This window comes from Petaurus breviceps, unplaced genomic scaffold, assembly GCF_028583685.1.
Source record: "Petaurus breviceps papuanus isolate PSGF00001 unplaced genomic scaffold, PetGlider_PUasm1.0 115, whole genome shotgun sequence".
Lineage (NCBI taxonomy): Eukaryota > Metazoa > Chordata > Mammalia > Diprotodontia > Petauridae > Petaurus > Petaurus breviceps.
In genome coordinates, this window is record NW_027185612.1 from 546,492 (window position 1) to 569,222 (window position 22,731).

A 22,731-nucleotide genomic window follows, 5' to 3' on the forward strand; every position below is an offset into this window, starting at 1 on the left:
TACAAGTGTCTGGAACACAGTAGGTACCGTGTAAATGCGTATCTCTCCCTTCCACTCTTGTGCTGAGATCTTAGAATCATAGATTTAGAGCTGGAAAGCAAGAGGTAATCTAGCCCATTCACCTTCCTTATGTGAGGAAATTGGGGCCCAGAGAGGCTGACTTCCTCTGAGCTTACACAGAGGTCACCAGGTATCCTCCCCGAGGATACCTCAGCAGGATGGTCTCTGTCCCAAAGCAGCCTCAGTCCCAGTGTCCCCACTTCTCTGCCTGCATTGCCACTTCCTCGGCTCTCTTTGGCTTCTGTTCCTCTTCTCTACATCCTGTCAGGAGCTGGGCTCCTCTTCTTGTGTCTCTGCTGGACCCACAGAAGCAGTCTCTTCAAGGTCACCCAGAGGCATGTCCCATCAGCCTTCATCCTGTCTACCTTGTTTTCTTTCTGTGTCATCCCAGGGACTAAGATGAGCTTTCTGAAGAGATCATCTAGCTTGACTGAATCTTTTACAGTTAATTTACCCTGGGTGTGTGCTGGTAAATATTTAAAAACCAGCTTTCTGGAAACGGAAAAACACATTAAAAAATTTTAATTTGTATTGTTGACATTGTCTTCTCCATCACTTTCTTCAATGTGGACAAAGCAATAAGCAAGCTCTGATTTGTGACATTTTGCTGAATTTGGTAGAATAAATGTTCATACTGCAAATTTAACAATCAGTTCTTGGGGGAACTGGTTGGAGATGTCTCCAGCACACCCCAGTACCTCCTTGTATTGGGGTCACTTTTCTGTTCTTGGGTCCTGGGTTTTTAGGAGTCACTTCCTTACACTAGGAAACAGTTCCTGTTCTCAGGGAGCTATGGTCTGGTTCAGGAGACAAGATCATAGATTGATCATAGATCTGGGAGAGAGAGACCTTGGAGATCACTTGTGTCACCCTTCTCATTTTACAAGTAAGGAAATGACTTATCTAAAGTCAATAGGTAGTAAGCAGTAGATCTGGGTCTCAAATCAGGTGCTCTGAATGCAGATGCAGTGTTTCCTTCTGCATTTTTATGCATGTAAACACATACACACAAAGGTGTATAGATGTGTGATATATAGAGCTATACACAAAAATGCACAATTATATACGTCTCCATGTATACATATCATACATAGCCATAAAACCTATGCATGTGCAATATGTGTCTATATATATGTATATAAAACACTGTATCTATAAAACCATATCTATATATAAAACCCGCTAAGGTGGCATAGTAGATAGAGTGCTGAGCCTGGAGTCAGGAAGACCTGAGTTCAAATCCAGCCTCAGACACTATCTCTGTGACCCTGGGCAAGTCACTTAACCCTGCTTGCCTCAGTTTCCTCATCTGTAAAGTGAGCTGGAGAAGGAAATGGCAAGACAACCCCAGAAGGGGTCACCAAGAGTCAGATATGACTGAAATGACTGAACAACAACAATGGCATATCTGTATGTGTATATGTGGATATGCATATGTACATATATGTGTGTATATCTATGTATGTGTGTATATGTCCACATATATATATATCTAAGTGTTGAAAAGGTAGTTGAGAAGTATTACACCAGTTTAGAGGAGAAAGTATACGTGCCCTGGAGAACAGTGGAAATTGGTCCCCCCAACTTTCCTGTGAGTCCCCTGAGGGCAGGGCGCCCTTCCTAGTCAGCTGTGGGCTAGCCTGTGGTGTGGAATGACTCAGGTTAGGCTGGTTTTCATGTGTTTCCTGGTCTGGGACAGAAGCAGTGATACATAAGAGATATAAGTGCCTGGGGAGGGAGGGGGATGAGCAGTGAGATTATAGAGATGGGGAGATGACTCCTTAGAGCTTCTGATCAGAATGGGAGTGGGAGAGATACACCAGCCCAGGGACTCAATGGGAGAACCAGAATCAGGGCTAGGATTTAGCGGTTGAACTCTTTTTCTTCCCAGGGTCCATTGGATACTGAAGCCTGGAATCTTGGACAGGGGTCACCTATACCCACCACAGGTAATAATGATAGCTAACTTTTATTATAGTGGTTTCTAAAATATACTTAAATTAATTGATTTCTTTTGTTTATGACATTACCTTAATTTCCAACTCTATCTCCCTACCTTCCTTTATCCAGGAAATTATCCTTTACAACAAAATACTAGATAAGAAAGAGGAGGAAAAAGCAATTCTAATGCTTTGTTGTACCAAGTGTAGGATTTTGTTTGGCCCTCACAACAATCCTATGAGACAGGTGCTATTGTTATCCTTATTTTTATAGAGGAGGAAAATGAGAGAAGTTAAGTGACTTGCCCAGGGTCACACAGTTTCTAAGGGTCTGAGGCTGGAGTTGAACCTAGGTTTGAACCCAAGCACTGACTCCAGGTTTAGTGCCTCCATTCTTTGGGTGCAAGGGAAGGGGTGGATGGTGAGGTATAAATCTAAGACAAAAATTTGGAAAATGTCTCCTTGCTCATTGTTGAAACCCAAGTCTCTCATTCAAACTCTCCTGGGTGCTGAACTCTGTTAAAAATAACTTAAAAAAACCCTTAAGTACTTGCTATTTGGAAGTCACCCTATGTCCTCCACTCCCGTCCTGGTCACTCATGTCAGTGTCAGAGTGTTCGAAAGGGAAGAGGCCAAGGCATGATTTGCTTACCTTACAGGAAGAAGGAAATAACAACAATAGTTATAGCTAATATGTATATAGTGCTAACTATGTTCCAGACACTGTGCTAAATAAGAGCTTTACAATTATTATCTTATTTGATCCACACAACAACCCTGGGAGGCAGGTACTATTATTATTCCATTTTACAGAAGAGGAAACAAGGCCAACATAGGTTAGGTGACTTGCCCAGGGTCACACAGCTAAGTATCTGAGGTAACATTTCAACTCAGGTCCTCTTGATTCCAGGTCATTGCCCTATCCACTGAGCCACCTAGCTGCCCCAAACCACCTGTCCCTCACTTCCTTTCTTCTTGGTATTCAAGTGTTTCTATGCAGGGGTCCCAGCCCAGCTAAACTCTTGTCTTTGTTTATCATAGGAACAGAGCCGGGCCTTGGCCCCTTCCCAGCTTCTGAGCCTCCCTACCTGAGTACAAAGGAGCCAGTGCTTGAGTCCCTCACCTCCTCACCTCCCGGGGCATGGACTTTTCAGCCCCTAAATGCTGCAGTGACCATACTCACCCCACATCCTCTGCCCACCATAGGTAATAATAATCGCTTACGTTGGTGTAGACATCATGGCAGCATCAGCTCAAATCTGTATGATGTTTCCATGTTTAGGAAGTTCTTTCTTAGACATGATCTCATTTGTTCTTCACCATAAGTAGGTGGGTAGGCATTATTCCCATTACTGAGGCTCTCAGAGGTTAGATGACGTGTCCAAAGTCTCACAGTTAGTAAATGGCAGAAGCAAAACTGGAACTGGGATTTCCTGACTCCTGATCCTGGGACCCCGTGCACTCCAAGATGATAAGGAGTGAGGGAGGGTGCAGACAGAGACGGGCTGGCACCTGACCCCAGAGACCTTGGGTCCAGGGAGACTGAAGGGCAGTGGTGATTAAGGGAGGGTGGGGCAGGCAGCCCTGTTTCCAGAATGAATGAGATGACATGATTTCCACAGGTTCAGGCACTGCCCAGTGGTCACCCTTCCCTCGCGTGCTGTGCAGCCCAGACCAGGTTCCCTGTGAGTTCCTAGGCTGTGTGGACCCCAGGCAGGTGTGTGACGGGCAGGAGGACTGTCTCGATGGCTCTGATGAACTTCACTGTGGTAAGCATGGGGGCCTGATGGGGTGAGGGGGTAAGGGCTGGGGCTAGGGACAGGCAGAATTTTTTTTTTTCAAAACCTGGGCAGAAGATAATTTTTTTTTAAATTGTGAGACCACATTACCTGGTGCTAAACTGTAAATTCCATGAAGGCAGGTCCTGGGGCTTATCTGCACATAGTAGGCATGCAATGATTATGGAGTGAATGAATACATTTGTAGGCTAGAGCAGATGTGAGGAAGAAGGTCAGTTTTCATCGTTCAGAGAAAATGGGATGGCGAGTGATCCAGACTGGGATAAGGTGGCTAGAGAGAAAGAAACTGGAACGAAAGGGAACTGGCCGACTGCAGCTGTCTTACAGCATGTGCTCATGGTGATGATAACTAATGGTTACGTAGGCCTCCTGTGTGCCAGCACCGTGCTAAGCACTTCATAATTATCTCATTTGATTCTCACGACAACCCTGGGAGGTAGGTGCTATTATTGTTCCCATTTTATGAGTGAGGAAACCGAGGCAAATGGAGGTTAAGTGACTTGTCCAGGGTCACAGAGCTGGTAAGTTTTTTTTTCCTTTTGGAGGGGGGAGGGTAGGCAGTTGGGGTTAAGTGGCTTGCCCAAGGTTACACGGCTAGTAAATGTTAAGTGTCTGAGGTCATATTTGAACTCAGGTCCTCCTGACTCCAGGGCTGGTGCTCTATTCACTGCACTACCCCACTAGTAAATGTTTAAGGCTGGAATTGAGTTCTTTCTGACTCTGACCCAGAACTCTAGTCACTATTCATTCATTCATTCATTCAATTATTTATTGAACACTTGCTACTTGTAAGGTGCTCTATACCAGAGTAGATTCTGAGGTAGCCTGGAAGGTACAGGGTTAATTACAGCCACAAGGTATTGTTGGGGAAGCTGTTATAGAATAAAAGACTCACAGAATGTTAGTGCTGGAAGGGACCAGAGAGGAATGATGAGAACAGCTCAGGATCTGAGATCAGAAGTCCCACCTGTGTGACCTTGGACAAGTCACTTCAACACAAATCAATTCCACATTTACTAAGTGCCTCCTGTATGGTAGGCATTGTGTTAGGTTCAGGGGAGATAAAGACAAAGTTGAAACAGTTCCTACCCTAAGGAACTTCCATTCTATCGAAGGGAACACAAAATGTAAATAGACAGGGGCAGCTAGGTGGCATGGTGGTGATTAGAGCACTGGCCCTGAAGTTAGGAGGACCTGAGTTCAAATCTGGCCTTGGACACTTGACAGGTAACTAGCTGTGTGACTTTGGGCAAGTCATTTAACCCCAATTGTCTCGCCCTCCCCCCAAACAAACAAATAAATAAAAAATGTAAATAGGATAGACAAAAAATAGATAAGACATTTCATCTAAAAGGAAGTTAGGAATTCTCGGAGGCCAAGAGGAGAAAGGAGTCCAGTCCAGGTATAAAGGGCAGATGGCTTGTGCAAAAACAAAGAGGAGGGAGATAGATTGTCATGTACAAGGAACAAACTGGAAAGCCAGTTTGACCACAATGGAGAGTATGGGAAAGGGGCATAAAATGATGGGAGGCATACTGTGGAGAACTTTAAATTCAAGGCAAAGGATCTTGTATTTGATACTAGAAGCTATTAAAAATTAAAGCTACTTTAATGGCTATTAAAGCTCTGAAGATTTTCAAGTAAGGGAGCGACATGGACAGAGAATATCAATTTGGCAGTTATATGGAAGATAGATTGGAAAAGGGACAGCCTGGAAGCAGGAGGAGGCCAGTTCAGTGATGAGGGCCTGAACTCTGAATTACTAGCTGTGTCACTCCGGGCAAGTCACTTAACTGTGTTTGCCTCAGTTTCCTCATCTGTAAAATGAACTGGAGAAGGAAATGGCAAACCGCTCCAGTGTCTTTGCTAAGAAAATCCCAAATGGAGTCACGGAGAATCAGACATGACTGAAAAACAACTGAATGGGGGCGGCTAGGTGGCACACTGAATAGAGTGCTGCCCCGGAGTCAGGAGGACCTGAGTTCAAATGTGGCCTCAGACACTCAACACTTAGTAGCTGTGTGACCTTGGGCAAGTCACTTCACCCCAATTGCCTTGCTTTCCCCCTCCACAAAGGAAAAACAAACGAAAAACAAGTGAACACATGTTTGTGAGTATAGAGAAGGTGATGGATATAAGTCAGAATCAACAGTATTTAGCAACTGATAGGCTCTGGGAAAGGGGGCCATAATGTACAGCGTTAGGGATGATTCCGAGGTTATAAATCTAGGTGAGCAGAAGAATGGTGGTGACCTCAAGAGAAATAGGAAAGGTTGGAGGAGGGACAGGTTTTTGGGAAAAGAAAATTAATTTCATGTGGCAGATGTTGAATTTGAGATGTCTAAGATCTGAGTGGAGATATCTAGGAAGCAATTGAGTGGAATTGAAATTCAGGAGAGAGATTCAGGTTAGATATGACTTGGTTAGTCAGGTTAGATGACTTGGGAGTCATCTGTATAGAGATAATAGAGGTCATTAAGGGAGAAAGTGCTGGGCCTGGAGTTGGGAAGACCCAAGTTCAAATCCAGCCTCAGACACTTACTAGTTATGTGACCCTGGGCAAGTCACTTAATCCTGACTGCCTCATTTCCCTCATCTGTATAATGAGTTGGAGAAGAAAATGGCAGCTATTCCAGTATCTCTGCCAAGAAAACCCCAAATGGGGTCACGAAGAGTCAGACACCACTGAACAATGAAAGGGTGTAGGGAGACTAGAAGATGGTCCAGGACAGAGCCTTGGTAGGGAGTGGGGGGGCCCCCTTGAAAGATGGGAGCAGGATGTTGTTCCAGCAAAGAAGATGGAGAAGAGCAGGTAGATGGGTAGAAGGAGAATTAAAAAAAAAACAAAGCAAACCAAATAACATTAAAGATGATGAGGAAGGAGAGAGCACCCAGGAAGTCAAGATGTTGAAAGCCATTGGAGTTAGCACTTAACACATTATTGCTAACCTTGGAAAGGAGTTGAGGTGAGTGGTGAAGACAGAAGCCAAATTTTGATAGATTGGGAAAAGGCAAGAGTCTTCTGACTCTCCCTAAATCTTATGACTTTCATGGAACAATAGAAAAATGCTGTATTTGTTATAGTCGGAGGACCTGACTTTGAATCTCAGCTCTGATACTACCTGTGTGATCTTGGGCAGTCTTTGTTTCTTTGGCCTGGCTGTGAAATGAGGAGTTGGACTAGCTAGTAGACTCACAGAATGTTAGTGCGGGAGGAACCAGAAAGGAATCACATGGATTCTAACCCTCTAATTATCTACTTTAAATCCTAAGAGAAACTGAGGACCTGAGAAGTCATAGTTATCAGGGCCCAGTGGGTGGCAGCAGAAAGCCACAAATCGAACCACTGCTCAGGTCAAGAGCTTGCTTTCTTCACTGGGGAGAAGCCAGTTTAGGGCAGAGACTGAATGAATTTACAGACAAGTTGTTTCTTAACAATGAGGGAGACCAAGTCTGTGGATAGGACTTGGGGCTTCTAACAAGTGCAGAAGGGCAGGCCTGAAAGGCAGAGTTTGTATATGGAGGAGAGAGCAAGCAGGAAGGTAAATCTCAGATGCAGAGCGGTCATTCACTGTAGTCACCTTTTCACCTTTGCCCTGCCTTTTTTGGTAACTTAAGGGCCTCAGCCTTTCTGGGCCCTTGTACCTGGGCTGGTTCTCCCAGGTGTCCAGAGGCTGTCCAGGCAGGAGAGGGGTTGCTGCATACAACTTTCCTGATGATTGGCATCAGACTGCTGCCCAGTCAGGAGAAGGGATGCCCAGAGCTTGTCCAGTAAGGACCAGGGACAGCAAGAGTTTGACCATTCAGGAAGAGAGTATTCATGGGCGCATTAAGGGCTAAAAGAATAAGGGCCATGGAGACCCAGCCTATTGTATGTAATAGGTTCTTTTTTGTCCTGGGCCAAGGATTCTTCACTTTTTTTGCGTGTGATGTGAAACCCTTTGGCAGTCTGGTGAAACCTATGGACAGACTCAGAATAATTTTTAAAAATAATTGAATTAAATAATTTTAGATAACTGAAGGAAATATTGTACTTCAATGAGAAGTTAGTGAAAATAAAGATTTTTTTTTTTGGTACAAGTTCATGGATCGGCTGTGGAATCTATCCACTGATCTGTTGGGGGTCTGTGGACCTCAGGTTAAGAACTCTTGCTCTAGCCCCTCAAAAAACACAATCAAAACTCTGAACACATTCAGAGTCAGTGTTGATTAAGAAAAAATATCATTGAATTTTCAAAAGTATGCCTTTATCACAATACTCTAGTAAGTACTTAATAGATAATTTTTCATCTGTTCATTCACTCTCACACACATACATAATTTGGCACATAGTAATGGAAAAGAAGCTAGGAAGTTGGGTTAATCCTTAGTCAATATAATTTTTCTGGAGAAGAACAGGGTTCCTAGGTCTTATTTCAGCCAGCCCCATGACTAACAGGTTGGAAATTTATCCAAGGAGGTGGAGACTATTAGCAAAAATGCAAACAGATAACCAGTCTCCTTCTCCACTTTGCTTCATGATCAGTGAGAGCCTCACCTTTTGTGGTGCCCACGGCCACACAGCCCACCTTGCCAGCCATGGGGGCTGTCTGTTCCCCAAAGCAGTTGAGCTGCCGGAGTGGTGAGTGTCTCCCTGTTGACCGTCGCTGTGACCTGCACCCTGACTGCCAGGATGGCTCTGATGAGGATGACTGTGGTATGGGAAACCTTGGGCAGCCTGGCATCTCTGAAGCCAGGGGGGAGGGAGGAGCTAACCCTGCTTAGGCATCTCCTGGGTAGTATCTGGGCACCTGTTAAAGCTGGGTCTTTCCTTGATGACTCCATCCATAGGCTTTCTTCTTGGTTCTGATGCTGTCCCTGTTTCTCTTCCACCCCTCAGTGGACTGCATGTTGGCACCCTGGTCTGGCTGGAGCAGCTGCAGCAGAAGCTGTGGGTTGGGGGTGACCTTCCAGAGGAGGGCCCTTCTTCGAGCCCCGCTGCCTGGTGGTGGCTGTCCTCAAGAAGATTTCCAGAGTCGCTCCTGTTTCTTGCAGGCCTGCCCAGGTAATCCTGGTGTGTGGGTTCCCAGTAAGGAAATTCCCTTCCCCTACAGGGAACCCTGGCAGCTGAGGAAGCCCAGGATCCTGGCCCTTCCTCCACCCAGGATTCGTAGGATTTGGGACTGGAAGGGAGCACAGACCCTTCAGTTTACAGATGGAGAGACTGAGGTTCAGAGAGGGCAGTAACTTGCCCAACATCGCCCAGGTGACCAGCATCTCACCATGGAAAATACCCTCTTTAGGAGGCTCACCTCACTGGGAATCCTGGGGGATCGGCCCCTTTGTAACACCACCACAGCTCTCTTTCCTGGTCAACCTAGTCTTATGCTCTCAATCAACCAGAACTTCCCGTGGGGAATACATTTTCCAGTGGAGCCCAGGGAAATGTCTTTTTTTTTTTACCTTTCTTCATTGGCTGCTGCTACCAGAAATGTCCACTAGAGGGTGCTCTGGCCTCGATGCATTTCCAGAGGACCGCTCTCAGCCTGCTTATTCTTCTTTGCCCTTTATTGGCCTCCCAGTGCTCTCTCACCCTCCCACCTCGTCATAGGGTTTATTTTTTTATTTTTTTTCTGGATATTTACTGTTGACAAAGAGGAGAAATGGGGATGAAACAAGAGGAGACCTTACAGAGTGTCTGCCTTGCCCCCACCCCAGATATCCGCACCAGGCTCTTGTGTTAATTAAGGTCCCATTCTGCTAGATTTTAGAACTTCTCCAGACAACAACAAACACTCCTTAATTGTCTGCAAGTCAGTTAGAGGAGATCTGGCCCCTGCCCTCCTGGAGTCTATTAGGAACATAAACACGCACTGAGATAACTTAGCACACAGCATTACCTGACAAATGACTTAATATCCCTTTGAAGAGGTATCGTATTTTTAGATCATAAGTACTGCGTAGCTCAATACCCTTTATTTTATAGATCTCTATCCTCCAAGAAGGACGAGTCTGCTGGGTATCCTCAAACTCCTATAGCCCTTGCCAAATAGAGACTCTAATGGGAAGAGAAGAAGGCTTGGAAACAGGGTGTCTGGATTTGAAGTCCACTTTCTGGGATTTCAGTCAGGGCAGCTGGGCTGCACAGTGGTTAGAGCACTGGACCTGGAGTCACAAAAGCTCATCTTCCTGAGTTCAAATCCAGCCTCAGACCTTTACTGGCTGGGTGACCCTGGGCAAGTCATTTAATTCTGTTTGCATTAGTTTTCTCATCTGTAAAATGAGCTGAAGAAGGAAATGGCAAATCAAATCAGTGTCTTTCCCAAGAAAACCCCCAATGGGGTCTTAAAGAGTAAGACAGGACTGAAAAATGACTCAGCAAAACTCTGGTATTTGTTATGACTTGTGTGATACTAGGCTAATTACTTCATGTCTGAGCCTCACTTTTCTCATCTGTTAGAACACCTGTGCTTCCTACCTTATGAGGTTAATTGTGAAGAAAGTACTTGTTCACTTCAGGGAAATGTGGGTGGTTAATAGGTGGCCTGGATGTTGATCCCAGGGCTTGTTTGTAGAGGAGTCCTATCTCTGCCTTTATTTACTTAAAATCTAGGGCCTCTCTGGCCTTGTGGCTGTAAGGGAGCACCCAGATCAGTGCTGTTGACCCCACCTCTGTTCAGGCTATCTGAATGGTCTCTCTCTTCTCCTTCCGGGGTTAGTTCTGGTGTTTGGGAGCTCAGGCTACTATCCAGAGAACTTTAGTGACAGGGTTCCCTACCAGCACCTGCCCTGTGGGCAGCATGAATATGACTAGAGTCAGTGCCCACCCACCCCACCCTTGGCACTGCCCAACAGAATGGAAAAGGTCAGAGGCTACAGGTACAAATCCCAGTAGCTACCTGTCTTCTCAAATGAGCTGGTATTTGTAAAATGCTTTGCACTGTTCTTGGAACACAGTAGGTGCTGTATAAATGCTCATTCCTTTCACTTCTCTGAGGTCCAGAAGCTAGCTCCCCCACCCCTGTCATACAAAGAGAATCTTCATCAGTTTCCAGGTCTATCTTCCCTTTTTCTACAGTACCTGGTGCTTGGACTTCATGGGACCCCTGGGGACCCTGCAGTGCATCCTGTGGGGGAGGCCAACAGAGACGTTGGCGTAGCTGCACGGATCCTCCACCCAAGAATGGGGGTGCCCCTTGCCCTGGGGCACCAGAGGAGAGCCTGCCCTGTGGCCTGCAGCCCTGCAGTGGTGGTACAGGTACCAGGGGACAGCCTGCTGTGCTAGGAAGTTTGGGCAACTGGGGTTACTTCAGCATTTGTTCCTTGGTTCCATAACCATCTGCCTCCTAGATTGTGGCCCAGACCTTGTGTACGTGAGTGCTGAGCAGTGCCAGCAGGGCCTGGTGCTCTGGTGCCCACCCTCCTGCCAGGATCCTGAAGCCAAGAGGAACTGCAGTGCACACTGTATGGAGGGTAAGACAGGCCTGGCTAGCCAAGGGAGTGGGCAGGGTTCATATAGGCATATCTAGACACTCTAGCTGACTGCCTGGAGCTGACTTTTCCTCTCCTACTCTACTCCCTTTCTACCTTCAAATTCCTTAGTTCTCTCTTCCCCTATTTTTCTCAATTCCCTCTGTTTGATACCTCTCCCATTTTTGATCATTTCCCTTACCCATAGGTTGCCGATGCCCCTCTGGACTCCTTCTCCATGATGCCCAGTGCCTGACACTTTCCCAGTGCCCCTGTCTAGTGGGCACAGAGATAAAGCGGCCCGGAGAGTCCTTCTTGCTGGACAACTGCAGCCACTGGTGAGTGAGGACTTGGCTGTGAGTGCCTGTCCTAAGGAACATAGAAGAAGGCATCATTATGGGCTTGGGGTAGGGACAGGGCTGAGGTTGGGTCTCCTAGTCCTAGATGAGGGAAATTCTATCACCCATTATTCCCTCCACCTTCTTCCTATTTCTGAATCCTCCGCCTTCTCCATTTAGTGTGTGTGAAGCTGGAACTCTTCACTGTGAGGCAGGGGACTGTCCTGTGCCCTGTGGCTGGTCAGCGTGGTCCTCGTGGGGCCCCTGTGACCACTCCTGTGGCCCTGGAACCCAGGCCAGATTCAGGTATGTGTGTTTGTGTGTGTAGGAGAGGTGGGGTAGGAAATAGGGATAGGGAAGGAAGATTAATGCGGGGGAAGGAAGAAGAAGGAGAGTGAATGGAAGGAAATGAAGGGAGAAAGTGAAATTGGGAGTGGAGGAGGGGAGAGCTGAGAACAGTGGAGAGGAGGATTGTGGGTCAAAGTGAGGAGAGAAGAATGGGTTGGGGGGAGGAATAGAGTACAGTGGGGGCTGGAAGGGGAGGGTTGAGAAGGAGAGGAGAGACTGGTAGAAAGAAGAAGGGCAGAGAACTGGGCTGGAGGGGAGGTGAAGAGAAATTAGGGGTGTGAGGGGGGGAAACAGCCTTTAACCTCAGCTGAACAGAGGACTAGAAGGGTCACAAAGACACAAGAAGGTAGGCAGTGGGGAGAGAAGGGAAGACTTTCCTCTTCCCTCTTCCTCTCTGTTCAGGTCTCCTTCCAACCCAGTGGCAGCTTCTGGAGGTGCCCCTTGTGAGGGAAATGGGCAGGAAGTTCAGGCCTGTTACACGGACTGTGGTGCTGGTAAAGTCAGGGGACAGGGGACATATTTTTGTGGCACAGTGCTATTCCATTGCATCCATACGCCACAATTTGTCTAGCCGTGCCCCAGTGGAGGGGCCCCTGCTTTGTTCCCCATCTTTGGCTAGGACAGGAAGAGCTGCTGTAAACATTCTGGTCACGGGGGTTCTAGGGCTCTTTCTTTTACACCACGCTGCCTCAGAGATCAGTGGGGAGAGACAGACGAGATGGAAAGCATGTAGTTGGGTGTTGTAGGGTTCCAGGGCTGAGGGCACCTGGGCCCGTATTAGGGCCATGAAAGGAAAGAAAGAGCAGTTTTGAGCGAGGGTTTGAAAGACTTGGTGACTGAGCAGAAGTGGGGGATGAGGGAGAGGGCAGAATCAGCGATGACTGGGAGGTCCTGCACTTGGGAGGAGGGTGGTCCCCTTACAGAGCTAAGGAAGTAGCAGGAGGAGAAGTTCTGGGGGAAAGGGAGACAACTGTGGTTTCAGCTGAGTTTAAGGTGCTGGTGGGACATCTTTGGGGGAGAGGGGGAGAGCAGGAGGGAATATCTACCTGGCAATGGGACCCAAGACTAGGGGATCATCTGCACAGAGGGGACAGCTGGAGTCCTGAGAGTGATTGAGGTGGCCAATAACAGGAACAGTGGAGGGGGCCAAGACCTCGATTTCATTGGTACTGGGAGCTCCCGAACGAGCTAATGCAGGTCAGCATCTTTTCTAGCTAGTTGCCACAGGGCATAGAATGCTGGGCCTAGAATCAAGATTTCCTTTCAAATATAGATTCTGATACTAGTTGTGTGACCTTGGGTAAGTCACTTAATCTCTGTTTGCCTCGGTTTTCTCAATTGTCAAATGGCGATAATAATAGCAGCGTGTTGTTGTGAGGATCAAATGAGGTGATATTAAAGCACTTAGCACAATGTTCAGCACATAGTAGGTTCTTAGTAAATGCTTTTTTCCTTTCTTCCACCACTTCTAGCTTTAGAGTTTCTGGGGCATGGCGAGATTAAGTGACTTGTCCCGGGTCACACAGCCAGTATATGTCAGAGGCATCACTTGAACTTGGGACTTCCTAGCTTAGAGTCTGGCTCTTCTTCCACTATATCATCCATGCTGCCCCTTAGTACTAGTAGTCGCCTCTTATAGAGTTGCCTTAAGATTTATGAAACATTTTGTATTTATCAGAGAACAGAGGCTGAAGGATTGACTTTCTCCGACTTTCCCTTGATCCTGTAGATCCCTGAATCTTCCTCTGAGCTTTACACACCCTCTCCCTCTCCACCTTCCGTTGACCCTCCTCACCACGTCCTCTTCTTTTCTCCACAGAGCTTCTGGGCTGGACGCCCTGGACACCCTGGTCCTCTTGCTCCCAAAGCTGCTCTGCCCCCGGAGGACCCCCGGTTTGGAGACAGCGCTCTCGCCTCTGCCCCAGGTCTGAGGGGGTAGTCTGCCCTGGGGAGCCCTCTCAAGAAGAGATCTGCAGCCTTCCTCCATGTCCAGGTGCTCAGTTGTGTCCTAGGCAGAGGGATGGGCAGGGGACAGAAGAGGAGAATGCGTCTGACAGGAGAAAGATATGGGGGGGGGGTGCTGACCCTGAGGGGCTGACTCTTAGGCAGGGTTGGCACACGGCAGACACACTACCTAGCCAGGGAAGGTCGCCCAGCCATTGTGCTCAGAATCCCTCTCCCTCTGTGTCCCTGGGGAAGCCTGGGGCCAAAGTCAGAACCCTACTGGTCCACACGTGTTGCTTCTGTCTTCAGAGAGGACAGGGTCATGGTGGGAGGAGAGGGAAGGAGTCCTGACTCTCCAGGATTGCCCTCCTCCTTTCTGTGTGTCCGTCCTATTGTTTCGACCTCTATCTGCTTGTTTATGTCCAAACTCCTGTAGCCTTTCCTGTATCCTTGCTTATGTCTTCTCTGGGGGTAACCTTTTCCTCCCTGACAGTGTCTAGTATTTGGACCCCTTGGGCGCCATGGTCCTCCTGCTCAGCTGACTGTGATGGGGGCATTCAAACCCGTGGGCGCAGGTGTTCTGGCTCTTTTTATGGGAGTCCTGAGTGCCAGGGGCCCCATAGTCAGACCCGAGACTGCCATACCCAGCCCTGCTCAGGTATGGACACTCTACCTCTTTCTCAGTCTTTCCCTCCACTCAACCATGGTCACGCCCAGCCTAGCAAACATACAAACGCAGACACTTAGGAGTCTACTCACCCTCCCTGCACCATCATCCTCCTGCCCCGTTCAGATGGATTGCCATTGTCTACTCCCTAATTTTTGGGCAGATGTTTTGTCCACCAAAATAAGAAGCTGTCCCAATTTTCTTCACTTTTTCTCCAAGAGAAAACTATATGGGTCCATTTTCAAAGGGCTTGGCAATAGGGCTAAATGTCCAAGGACATCCCTCAGGTCCTTGGGAAAAGCCAGAAGATTAAGTCCTTTCCCCTTAGACACAGGCCCAAGTGCCCTCTGATAGGGTCCTAATAGGGGGTAACCCTCTTTTTCTCTCGTTTGGTGCTAGCCCATTGTCCTGAGGGCATGGTATTCCACTCCAAGGAGCAATGTCAGCAGGAGGGAGGGCCGTGCCCACGTTTGTGCTTGGCACAGGACCCAGGTGTAGAATGCACAGGTACCTGTGGCCCTGGATGTACCTGCCCTCCTGGCCTCTTCCTGCACAACACCAGCTGCATGCCCCTTAGCCAGTGCCCCTGCCAGCTTCATGGGAAGCTCTATCCACCTGGGGCGGTGGCCCGTATGGACTCCTGCAACAATTGGTAGGTTACTGCTGGCCAGAGCCAGTAAGGCATTGAAAGGTACCCAGGCACTGGGAGATGGTGAAGGGCAGGATCTCACAAAGCAGGTTAGGTAATGTATGGGTGTAAAGGCTATACTCTAGTACTATAGGCAGGGATGAATCAATTTAGCTCCCTTGGAGATTCCAGAACCAGTCCAAGGGATACTTTCTCTTGGCCTTTCACTGTTTCCTAATGAACACTGATCATTGAAGCCTTAACTCAAGGTAAAGAGCCTTCTGGCTCTCCCTGGGCTGGTCCTACTTGGATTCCTAGGTTAGAGATCTGCTGCAGTCATTCCTTATTGCCTCTGCCCTCTTCCTTTGCTGCTGCTGTTGTCATAGTGAGAAGCCTGATTCTAGGCGCTTTCCTTTTGGACCCAGGCTGATACACACTACCCCCAAACCACAAGCCTGCATTGTGAGGGGCTTATTTACAAGGGGAAAGAGAATGTGAAAATTTAGAAATAATATGCCAGGATAGGTCATTGAAAGTATGAATGGAGGGAAATTATCCAGTCTCTTAAATTATTGTCTGATGCACTTACGTTCTTCTAAAATAGGAGTCCTTAATCTTTCTTGTGTCCTTGACCTGGAATTCTGGTGAAGCCTCTGAACCCCTTCTCAGAAAAATGTTTTTAAATAAATAAATAAAAATACAAAGGACTATAAAGGAACCAAATTATACTGAAAGAGTGATCAAAACATTTTCTTTTTTTTTTTTTTGAAAGTTCATGGAACACAGGTTACAAATCCCCATTAAAGCTTTCTATTTAGATGATATTTCCCCAGATGGTACTAGGTTGGTGTGTGATCTGAGGATATGTCTGTTTCTTCTCTTCACCTTCCCCTTCCCCATAAAAAGATGACCTTTTCTTTTTTTTTTTTTTAAAAGCAATCAGGGTTAAGTAACTTGCTCAAGGTTACACGGCCAGTTGTTTCTGGGTGTGGTGCTAAGTATCTGAGCTCGGATTTGATCCCCAGATCAATCTGGACACTGGAGCTGGTGCTCTTACTCGCTGAGCCACCTGGCTGCCCCTAAGCAATTGGGGTTAAGTAACTTGCTCCAGGTTACACAGCCAGGTGTTTCTGGGTGGGTAATGATTGTCTGAGCCCGGATTCGATCCACATGTCATCCCGACACTGGAGCCGGTGCTCTTACTCTCTGTGCTACCTGGACGCCCCAAGATGACCTCTTCTACACCAGAAAATAACCCTGCTGAAAGTTTCAGCCATTTGGGTATTTTGGATAGAATTCATTGGTCCATTCTCCAATCCTCCGCATCCCTCTTGGCCAAATAGAATGTTTTCTAATTGTAACCCAGGATTTGTAATGTCCTCTTATTCCTACCTGCCCTTCCCTGCCACACCTAGGGAAGATAAGGAAATAAAAATAGGTAAATATGACAGTGTTTCCATCACCTAAAACATCTGAAGAATTCAGCACACAGGTTAACTCCAAATTGTACAGAGAACAATCCTTTTCCTTCAAATTGGCTGAGAGGTGCATGAGGTATGGGCAGGTAGTTTTATCTAGGCTGTTCTCTTCCCACACCTTCAGTGGGTTAGACAACCTTTAGGTAAAAGACTTGATCATTAATTTGGGGAAGGGGGAGGGAAGGGAGGAGAAATAAGCTTTTATTTGGGACTAGGCTTGGTCTCACTTGGCCTCCTTTCTCTTCCTTCTCTAGCACATGCATCTCTGGAGAGATGGAGTGCAGCTCTGAGTCTTGCCCAGGTAACTTTGTATCTCCTATGTTTGCTGTTGAGGCAGAGGTGGGGTGGGTCCTAAGTGGTCAACAAAGAAAGCTGGCATAGACCCTGCCATATTTAAAGTATCACATACACTTCTCCCCGAATTTATGGATGAAAGGTTGGGGCTGGAATTGGGGAGGGAGATTATGACTCTTGATCTATCTGCCCTGACAGTGGCCTGTGGATGGAGCCCCTGGACCACATGGAGTCCTTGTAGCCGAAGTTGTAATGTGGGCATACGACGACGTTTCCGGGCAGGGACAGCACCCCCTGCTGTCTTTGGAGGTGCTGAGTGTGAGGGTCCCAGTGTAGAGGCTGAATTCTGTAGCCTGCAGCCATGTCGTGGTAAGAGAGAGGCCTGGAACCCTATGACCTCTTCCCCAGGAGACACTCCCATCTCAAAATTTTCTTAGATTTCCCTTGATATATACTCAAGAGATTCCCCCTAAGGGAGCTACCCTAGATACTCCAGGATAGACCCTGAAAGTCCCCTCAGATACCCTGAGAGTTTATGTCTTATAAGAGACCTCTCCATGAGGCCTGCCTTAGAAGAGTGAAAATGGGGGAAAAGTCACTTCACTTCTGGGCCTCATTTTTGATCATCTGTGAAATAGGCACATTAGACTGAGTGATCTTTAAGGTCTCACACAACTCTAAATCCGATTATATCTGTGACTTCTGGAGGGATTCCCCCTGAGAAATCCGGAGGTGATCTAAAGGCCTTTGTGCGGGCCCTGTAATGCTGTTTAGCCCTTGCTGTTTAGGTAGGGGGTGAGGTGAAGCAAGTCAAGAATATGTGAGTCACGCTCTGGGGGGATGCTGGAATGATTCTCATCCCATCCCTAGGCCCTGCTATGGAATGGGGTCCATGGTCTCCTTGCTCTGTACCCTGTGGTGGGGGTTACAGGAATCGGACCAGAGGCAACGCCCCCCACAGTCCAATTGACTTCTCTACCTGTGGTCTGCAGCCATGTACTGGTGAGGGTCATCTTAGATTATGCTTTTTTTCAGTGGAATTCCCTCCTTCAGGTTGAAGGGCTGGAGACTTGGGTCACTATTACTACGTCCCTTCCCAAAATAACCCCCTCTTCCCCCTCATCACCCTTTAGGTGAGACTCCTCTGTTTCTGTAGTTATCCCAGGCCTCTCTTTCCATCGCAAGAGCTTGGTGCATTCCTTAGGTAGAGGGGCCCTGGATGGAGAGAGCTGATAGATTTAATACAATTTAATACACATTAGTGGAAAGATTGAGTCTGGGCTTACTAGTTTTGTGTCCCCAGGGCCAGTGCCTGGACTATGTCCAGAGGGAAAGCAATGGCATGATTGTTCTGAAGGCCCGGCTACCTGTGCAGAGCTCAGTGCCCGGGAAAATACCAATGGAACCTGTCACCCTGGCTGCTATTGTCTCCCTGGCACCCTATTGCTGGTGAGCACCTGAAACAGGGGAGGAGAAAGGAGGAGAGAAAGATGGTACTGGAGGTGGGGCAGAGCAGAACTGCTGAAGGTAGAGGGGTAAGGGGTAGCTACTTAGAAGGCAGCATGGAACAATAGAAAGATCAATGGGCTAGGAATAAGAAGACCTGAGTTCTAATCTGGACTCTGCCGCAACTCGCTGGTGTATTACAGAACAGGTGACAATCTCTCTGGAGGCCAGCTTATCTATAAAATGAGATAGAAAAAAAGAATAAATAAATAAAAATTAAATATAGATAGACAAGATGTTTGCTAAGGCTTCTTGAAGCTTTAAAATAGTCCTTTGATTCCAAGTTGTCAATACATATTTGCTAAGCCCTGGGTTTGGATCTCTAGGCAAGGCAAGGCAAAGAAAGGACAGATGATCTGGATCCTTTAGGAGTTTATACTGAATCTCTGGGAAGTCAAGACACATACACATGCAGTAGTTATAGCATAGTAGAAGGTAGTAACTAGATCCTTGTGAGCTGGAGTTGGTCAGGTGATCCACCCTGGAAGGGGTAGATCCTGAAGCAAGATGGATTTGGAGAGATGTAGGGGTGGCAAGAGCTTAGATCTGATCTGAAGGTGCTGGGGGCATAGTGGAGGGCAGAGGTGAGAGGGGTGTGTTAGGGGAATTTAGATGGGTTACAGACCAAGGGCCAGGCAGTTCTGAGGGGCACAGAGCCAATAGAGAAACGGAATGAAGGTAAGTCAGGCTAACCCCAAAGTCAAGAAGGTGCCAATGAGCCTATTTATTTCAGAACAACATATGTGTGCCTCACCAGGATTGTCCTTGCACCTATGGCGGGCATCTTTACCCTGCTGGCAGTATTGTCCTCCAGCCCTGTGAGAACTGGTGAGGCCCGTATTTCTCTCTCTCTGTGACCCCTTGAGGACCCCAGTTTCCTCAGTCTCTCTCTCTCTTTCTCTTTCTACTGCCAAAGACATCACATCAAAGGCAGGGGATGGGCAAAGGGCTTGGCTAGTGACTGGGCCAGATGACTCATGCCTAAGCAGAGAAACTTTGGTTTCTCTCATATGGGCCTATCATACTCCTTCAGGAGCGAGAATGAGTCTGTCCTGTCTTCCTATTCCCTTCTCTCATTTTACTCCCTTTCTCCTCCCAGCTCCTGTGTCTCTGGGCTCATCACCAACTGTACCTCCCGGCCATGTGAAGAAGGCAAGCATGCTCCCCCTCCGTGGCCACTATGGGGCGAGGGGGGGGGATAGAAGATGCTAAAATCTGGTGATTGGGCTAGAAGAGCTCTAACATTCTATAATGTTTCTAGTTCTGACATTCCTTGAAACTTTGATTCTTAAAGTGGGGCCATAATCAGGCAGTCAGTCAATAAATATTTATTATGTGTCTACTGTGTGCCAGGAATTATGCTGAACACTGGAAGCACCCATGGAGTTGGGAGGGTTTAGTAGTGATAGAATTTGAGGAATGAAGTATCTGGTTTTTGTCCAGATGACATTCTTAGTGTCCTCACCCCACCAGTGCCACTAAGGCCAACACCCTCTTTCCTCACCAGATCAAGCCACTTGGTCACCATGGACCCCCTGGAGTGAGTGCTCAGCCTCTTGTGGTCCTGCCCGCCGTCACCGGCATCGTTTCTGTCCCAGGTCTCCCCACCTAAAATCCTCCAACATCATGCTCCATATCTCAACAACTTCCCTTCCCTTTCTTTGCCATGGGCCAGAGGCTGAAGAGGAGCCCTGTATCCTGTCCCCCTGTGACCGTAAGTCCCTTTATACCCTGACCTAGGCCTGGCATCTACTGTGCTCCTTTCTGAACCCTTTGCCCTGTGCCTTTGGTGGCCCTGAATAATCCACCCTATGTCACAGCTGAGCCCTTTCCTTCTGACTCCCAACCCTCTCTAAGCTCTCCCCTCTGTTCTCTCCCCTTGCAGGGTCAGGAGGCTGGGGTCTGTGGGGCCCATGGTCAGCCTGCAGTCGGACCTGTGGGGGAGGCCTTCGGAGCCGTATGCGGCTCTGTGACCAGCCTCTGCCGCAGGGTCTGGGTGACTACTGTGAGGGCCCTCACGCTCAGGGGGAAGCCTGCCAGGCACTGCCATGCCCAGGTACCTGTCTACACCTGGGGGAGGGATGGAAAGGACCCGGGAATGATTGTCTATCAGGCTGAAGAAGGGGAGAGGACTGGGACCCTGTAGAGGGAGGGTCTAGAGAGGAAGAGGTACTGGTAAATGAAAACAAGAGGGTCTTGTCCTGTATCCTTAGTGTCCAACTGCAGTGCTATCCCTGGTGCTGAATTCAGTCACTGTGGCCCACCTTGCCCCAGGTCCTGCGATGACCTTGTGGTGAGTCAAGTTCCGACCTTATTCTTCTTCAGGCTCTCTCCCCTGCCTTGAGGGGCTCTGACATTCTTAGCATGTGGGACCTGGATATGAAATATGCTCATTCCTGGCTTTCCTTAATGCTCTTCTTTATCATTTCTACTTAGTGATCTTTCTTGCTTCCAAGAAACTGCCTCTGAGATCTCTGCCTCCTTGTCTTTACCAGTCTACCTTTCACCTTCCAGGCCCAGTATAGTCTAAATGGGCACGGTGAGGAGATCAACTCACATTTATAAAGGACTTTTTAAGGTTTGCAAAGTATTGGACTGTCCTTACTACAACTGTGTGAGGTTGGCGGTGCAAATATTATTATTCCCATTTTACAGAAAACAAAATCAAAGGTCAAAGTGATTTATTTATGGTCACACAGCTAGGAGTGACTGGAACTGAGATTAGAGATCAGGACTCTTCACTCTAAGCCCCAAGGTGGGGCCCACAAGCTGAGAGATTTGGGAGATGCAGTTTTGTGGGTCTGAATTAATGTCGGACAATTCAAAGAATTGTGGGGTCATAGATTTAGAGCTAGAAAGTAATGCATAGGTCATCAAATCCAACCCCTCCTTATTTTACAGATGAGGAAACTGAGACCCAGAGTGGCAAAGTAACTTTCCAGTGGACACACAGCTAATAGGCATCTGAGGAAGAATTCAAACCCAGCTCTTCCCATCTCTACACCTAGTGTAGAGATCTACTACACCATACTTCCTCTCAGACTCATAGCTTAGGTTTCCCAACAGCTCCAGCAGCCTTGTCAGACCAGACACCAGCCTCTGTAGACACTGCTTGTCTGCATTGTCCATTAGTTCTTCCTCCACCCTGAGCGCTCACTTCAGGGGCACATAGTCAGTCATATGGTTATATAACTTGACCCAGTGAAAAAAAGTCAGCATGAGGAGTCATCTGGGCAAAAGATGGGCATTCCATTTTTCTATCCCACCACCCTTGAGCGGTCAGATGGACTCAAGCCACACTCACTGTCAGAGTGATCTGGAAAGAGCCCTAGCGATCTTTTGGACTGGGAGTGAGATCCGGGACTCTTGTTTATACGATATATATTTTGTATGTGCATGTTGTCTCCCCCCACTAGAACATGAGCTTCTTGAGGGCAGGGCCCACGTTTTTTACTTTCTCTGTATCCCCTCGTCCTTAGCAGAGTGTCTGGCACATTTTTGTTGTTGTCCAGTTGTTTCAGTCATGTCCGACTTTTCTTGATCCTATTTGGAGTTTTCTTGGCAAAGATACTGGAATGGTTTGCCTTTTCCTTCTCCAGTTTATTTTACAGATGAGAAAACTGAGGCAAATAGAGTTAAGTGATTTGCCCAGGGTTACACAACTTGTAAGTATCTGGGGATGGATTTGAACTGAGGTCTTCCTGACTCCAGACCTGGCACTCTATCCACTGTGCCACCCAGCTGCCCTACTATGTGCCTGGTACATAATAGGCACTCAATAAATGTTGTTGACTGACTTTGGTTTCACCTTAGGGCTCTTGTTATAATTTCAAGGGAAAACTTCAGGCTTTCAAAGTGCCCAGTGGTGGTCAACAGTCGTGACAGAAATTAGATCTCTTTGGGTCTATATCTTAGTCTGTCAGAATGACCTAAAGATATGTCAGCACCCATCTAGTGCAGAGCTCCTTTCTCAGCCTTATGATAAGGGTATAGAGGCAGCGTGGCATAGTAACTAGAGGTTAGGAGTCAGGGAGATGCAGCTTCCAGTCTTGCCTCTGGCACTTCACTAACCTGATCTCAGGCAAGTCATCTAGGTTTTCTAAATCTTGAGTCCCAGACGGGCAGACTGGAGATAATAGTGCCTGTTACAGCTACTTCACTGGGTTGGTGTAAGTCTCAGATGTGCTAACATTGTGGATGTAAAAATGCCTGGTGTTATTCTACCCCAAGCTCCATCTACACCCTACCCTCCGGTTTCTGCAGTCAAATCATTCTTCCCT

At 47.5% G+C, this 22,731-nt stretch overlaps 1 protein-coding gene across 1 annotated transcript in view; it reads left to right on the top strand.

Annotated features, from left to right (window-relative positions):
• LOC138157580 (SCO-spondin-like) overlaps window positions 1-22,731 on the top strand; it is a 98,229-nt gene that overhangs the window by 39,757 nt on the left and 35,741 nt on the right. Inside the window, exons 47-68 of the mRNA XM_069083210.1 lie at window positions 1,952-2,009; window positions 3,042-3,206; window positions 3,623-3,769; window positions 8,325-8,495; window positions 8,679-8,843; window positions 10,857-11,036; window positions 11,129-11,251; window positions 11,457-11,586; window positions 11,767-11,892; window positions 12,337-12,428; window positions 13,754-13,927; window positions 14,372-14,536; window positions 14,945-15,197; window positions 16,906-16,952; window positions 17,144-17,314; window positions 17,816-17,947; window positions 18,249-18,394; window positions 19,185-19,279; window positions 19,551-19,603; window positions 19,959-20,165; window positions 20,337-20,507; window positions 20,665-20,744. Of these exons, the coding sequence (XP_068939311.1) occupies window positions 1,952-2,009; window positions 3,042-3,206; window positions 3,623-3,769; window positions 8,325-8,495; window positions 8,679-8,843; window positions 10,857-11,036; window positions 11,129-11,251; window positions 11,457-11,586; window positions 11,767-11,892; window positions 12,337-12,428; window positions 13,754-13,927; window positions 14,372-14,536; window positions 14,945-15,197; window positions 16,906-16,952; window positions 17,144-17,314; window positions 17,816-17,947; window positions 18,249-18,394; window positions 19,185-19,279; window positions 19,551-19,603; window positions 19,959-20,165; window positions 20,337-20,507; window positions 20,665-20,744 (3,051 nt within the window). The remainder of the gene's footprint in view (window positions 1-1,951; window positions 2,010-3,041; window positions 3,207-3,622; window positions 3,770-8,324; window positions 8,496-8,678; window positions 8,844-10,856; window positions 11,037-11,128; window positions 11,252-11,456; window positions 11,587-11,766; window positions 11,893-12,336; window positions 12,429-13,753; window positions 13,928-14,371; window positions 14,537-14,944; window positions 15,198-16,905; window positions 16,953-17,143; window positions 17,315-17,815; window positions 17,948-18,248; window positions 18,395-19,184; window positions 19,280-19,550; window positions 19,604-19,958; window positions 20,166-20,336; window positions 20,508-20,664; window positions 20,745-22,731) is intronic.